At 25.9% G+C, this 4448-nt stretch overlaps 1 protein-coding gene across 1 annotated transcript; it reads left to right on the top strand.

The window, feature by feature from the left end:
* The first annotated feature begins 2597 nt into the window (after nucleotides 1–2597).
* Nucleotides 2598–3445, top strand: LOC114917065 (uncharacterized). The gene is made up of 2 exons (XM_029275008.2): nucleotides 2598–2937; nucleotides 3016–3445. The coding sequence occupies exons 1-2, from the start codon at nucleotides 2737–2739 to the stop codon at nucleotides 3142–3144; spliced, it is 330 nt and encodes a 109-aa protein (XP_029130841.2). The 5' UTR covers nucleotides 2598–2736; the 3' UTR covers nucleotides 3145–3445.
* The last annotated feature ends 1003 nt before the right edge of the window (nucleotides 3446–4448 follow it).

Here is a 4448-nt window from a genome sequence, read left to right as displayed (position 1 = left end):
ATGATATGGTAAAAATACCCAACCAAATTGAAATAACATGGGAAGGAGAAAATACAAAAACTTATTTGTGATACATTTCTCCAATTAAAATCTCATACATGAGATGCATCTTATATGGTGGAAAAAACCATATTAACACAAAAAAATGAAGATGTTCAAATTTAACGATATTATCATATTAGTCATTTTCCAGGAGAATAATGTGATTTGAAAGAGATATACACAACTTATATCAACAAGAATACTTGCACTCTATTACTCTAGTGGTTTGCCACCACATAATCTAAAGGTTAAAAAAGGTTCATCGTAATGGAACAAGGTTACTATGTCGTGGATATTCTTTATGAATATGTTGGATGTTGAAATCCTACCAGGTCATAATGTTGGAAAGAGAGCTTTTCTACCCAGGATATTAAACATAAAACAAGGAATGCATGACTTTCCTTTGTGCTTATTAGGAAACAATTTCCTGTGAGATCGACTAAATTTTGCAATTATCATAAATAAGTTACAAGAACAAATAATACCCAATATTTTATTTTCCACAACATGTTTTTAGTGATGGTCAATTATACGTTACTTTGTCAAGAGGTATTTCTCAAGCTTCAATGAAAATTCTTATTAAAGAAGAAAAACTTGATGGGGAAGATAGAAACTTTACAAAGAATAATATTTTTAGAAAAATTTTGTTATCTCAAACTTAGGTGTTGTCCTTTTTTTTATTTATAATTTTTATGGATTAAATTTAATATTTGATGATGATACACAAAAACTAAAATTTATTTCATATTTTATCATCACTTTTTCATAATATTGCTTATATTTTCTAGGAGGGTGACTTTGAAAAGTTATCGAATATTTAGAAGGATCATTATTCACTCACAACAATTTGCCTAATTCACAACAAGGTTAAATTTAATTTTAATGTGACATTTTTATATTGTGTTATTGTTTATTTACTTAAATTTTAATTTTTTATTGTTGCAGGTTCAATGTTTAAAAATATGTTCTAATATTGGATGAGGTTATATAGTAATCACAGATGAAACTCAATTTTGAAAAATGATGAAAAAAAAATTGTTGTCTCAAAAATTTGAAAGATAATATAATAATAGAATGATGAAAATATTTTATATGTCAATTTAATATATATATAAATATAGTTGTAATATTTCTTCATTTAAACTCAATTCTAACTCATATTTTTCTCAATATTAAAAAACTTGAAAATGCAATATCGAGTAATAACCGTCATATTAACAACTTTAATGAAAAATAAGATATCTCTATTTTTGAAATTGTGGTCATTTCTTTCACAAACTAGAATAAATTACATGAAATGTTAAATATTTCATATTGATACGTGACATTGTGTGATTTATTTTGTAATTTTTTAAAGTTAAAGAAATTATAGGTGATGTATTCTATAAAAAATTGAAAATTATTCTTGAAATGTGTGAGACTATTTAATTTAATTATTTATTATTTCTATATGTTTCCTTCATGTTAATATTAACTAAAATTAACAACAAATGACATTTATTTTCTTTTATAAATTACAAGGAAACTAAAAATCTTTATGAGATATAATATATACACTATTTTTTTACTTTAATCTATGATTACAGTTATAATTATGTAAAGTCTAAAATTTTTAATATATTTTAACCATTATTATTATAGATGCAAAGATAAACTAGATTGTATATATTATTAAGAAAACAATAGAGGTATAAGTAAAAAATGATAAATATTTATAGTTTTACAATATTACAACACAATTAATACACATTTTATGAATGAATAATGATAAAAATAATTATATAAATAACATAAAACTATTTATAGCAATAAATATCAACAGATGAAGTAGTTTAATAAATGAGTTAGTTTTCATCTTAAGATAAGATACATATAAAGATACAAAGTGTTTCGGTCTCCGGATAGTTATTACTAAAAGCAATTGTCTTATTTGATGTTTATATTTTTGAACAATTTTACCTTTTTAACCATTATTTTACAAATTATATATATGCATATATATTATTTTTTTAAAAAAATAATTTACTTCATAACCATCTATAATTTTAATAATCATTCACTATTATATAATATTTATTATATATTATTTTTTAAAAATAATTCACGAAGTTACAAAATACCTTTTTCCATGTTAGTTAATAAAAGAGATTATTCCTTTTGGTGTACTCATTTGCTTAGATAATTTTGTTTCTATATAACTACATCCTAAATTATTCTGTGTCTGCCATTTTTTTAAAAACAACCATCACAAATCACAACTACAATTATCTAAAAATATGTATACACTCTTTAATTATTAATCCTCCATTTTTATCTTATATATAAAAAAAATACAATAGGCAAGGAGTTTTTTTTTTTTATTATTGTTTTTCACCGATAATAATGCCGCCTGGATCACTTGTCGCAATCCCGCGTACCTAAACCTTTTTGTGGAATTTTGAACGGGTAACATAAATATGCTGTTTGAAATGACAATGAAAAATGAGTTTGACTAAAAAAATGGAGCCGACATGTGTATACATGGATATTTGATGGAGGTGGTAGACTAAAGTTGGATGCCGAGAAGCATTATTTATATATTCCTTAAAAAAGTTTGGTTGGAGTTGCCCTCTGAAAAGGACAAAGATAAGAGGAGTGAAGGCACTCTATAAAGCACCTTATTTGGATATAGTTAAGACACATTAGCAATACATAATGTCTGGGAGGCACAGCATGAGTTGTTGTTGTAGGTGTGTGACTGTTGTGGCCATAGCCAAGGGCAAGAGGAAGAGGAAGAGGGTGTTGTCAGAGTCAGAGAACACTAACAAACGTCCAAGGCTTCTTCTTGATCTTAATCAACCTCCCCCTTCTCATGATACTGGTCACTACCACACTGCTTATTGTGCCAATGATGAGGTCATTTTAATTTACTTCTTCTATTATATGAATCCTACTATTCATTTGTGAATTAACTAATTCATGAATTTACTTCAGCTAATTCCACATGTTGCTGATGACGCTGCTTCTTCTTCTGGAAAAGGCAAGATAGGAGATGAAAGAGAGAGTATCTCCACCTGGGTCAAAATCAAATCTCTGCTCAAGAACATCCTTTACTTTGTTTAAGGATCATGTCGTCTCACGTGCCTCACTTACACCTTACACCTTACACCATATATATATATATGTCTTCCTTCAATAAATTGGGCACTAGTGCTTTTTGTTTTCTTGTTTCAGTTTCTTTTCTATGTCTCAATTGGTTGAGGTGTACTGGTCCACTGTCAATTTTCACTCTCAACCTTTAGTCAAGTGGTTGATATTTATGTTATCAAGCCTAGTATTAAGTTCTATGTGTCTTTATTATTACATTCTAATTTTGTTTTAAATAAATTAAACCTTCTTTAACATCTCTACATGTCTTCCCCTCTTGTGTGATGTGGAGTGAGTGAGAATCGGAGTAGCTAACTTGCGGACCAAGAACTCAATCATTCATCTATCCTTTACCTATTAAATTCATTTTCATGGTAATAATAATAATAATAAGATTGGTATTAATAATAATAAGGAAAATGATATTGACAGATAAGAACATATCTCATTAATTCAATGTAAATAGAATGGGGGGTAAAGTGAGTTTTTCGGAAGCTTATTCATATATCTAATTTTTTTAACTCATGGGATAGCTTTTTTTAATTTTATTTTCTCATATAAGAATTTATGGCTAGGTTCATTCAAATAGGATCATATTTATATAAAACTTTAACACGAGAAGACATATTCTTTGATAAGTCATATATGATTACTAAAAATAATAATTAAAAGTAAAATAAATATATTGGTGTGACTATGGGAGTAGAAGGAAACTTATGGCATGTTTGATTTATGTTTTAAAAAAAAAAAGAAAAAGTTGTTTGACGAGTGTAATTTTTAAAAATTGGTCCGTAGTAACCAGGAAGAGGAGGGGGAAATGGGGCCACAAGGTGATGCAATGAGGTATGCCAACTTAGGAAGCATAATGACTAAAGAGTTCCACTATTGCAACATCACTTTATACTAAGAAGAAGGATAATCATGTATTCACACTTCATTTTATTTTATTTTGACATTGACAAATTGAACACTAAACGAAGAATTTATAAAAAAATTTGAAATTTAAGTATTTGTAAATTTTTTGAAATAATAGAATTTCAAATTCTTTCAGAAAAGTAAGACTTTGAAATTTCTCATATTTTTTTCTTCTTATTTCACTTATATATTTTATCTTATATTTTATTTCTTCATGTTTTTAATTATTGAATATTTAAAAATATTTTTAAAATTATTAAATATTATTTAATATTAATTTTTTAAATTATTAAATATTTTAAAATTAGTTAATATTTATTTTTATAAAATTTAATTTAAAAATTTTAACATATAAATATATTTCT

Source organism: Cajanus cajan, chromosome 5 (genome assembly GCF_000230855.2).
Source record: "Cajanus cajan strain Asha chromosome 5, NIPB_CcT2T_4, whole genome shotgun sequence".
In the NCBI taxonomy this organism is placed as follows: Eukaryota; Viridiplantae; Streptophyta; class Magnoliopsida; order Fabales; family Fabaceae; genus Cajanus; species Cajanus cajan.
This window is presented reverse-complemented; position numbering and strand designations above follow the sequence as displayed.

Bases quoted from the DNA above. Each gene is read 5' to 3' on its own strand.
- LOC114917065 (XM_029275008.2), top strand. From the start codon at position 2,737: ATGTCTGGGAGGCACAGCATGAGTTGTTGTTGTAGGTGTGTGACTGTT. The intron at 2,938-3,015 runs GTCATTTTAATT...AATTTACTTCAG, and splicing joins CTTATTGTGCCAATGATGAG to CTAATTCCACATGTTGCTGA.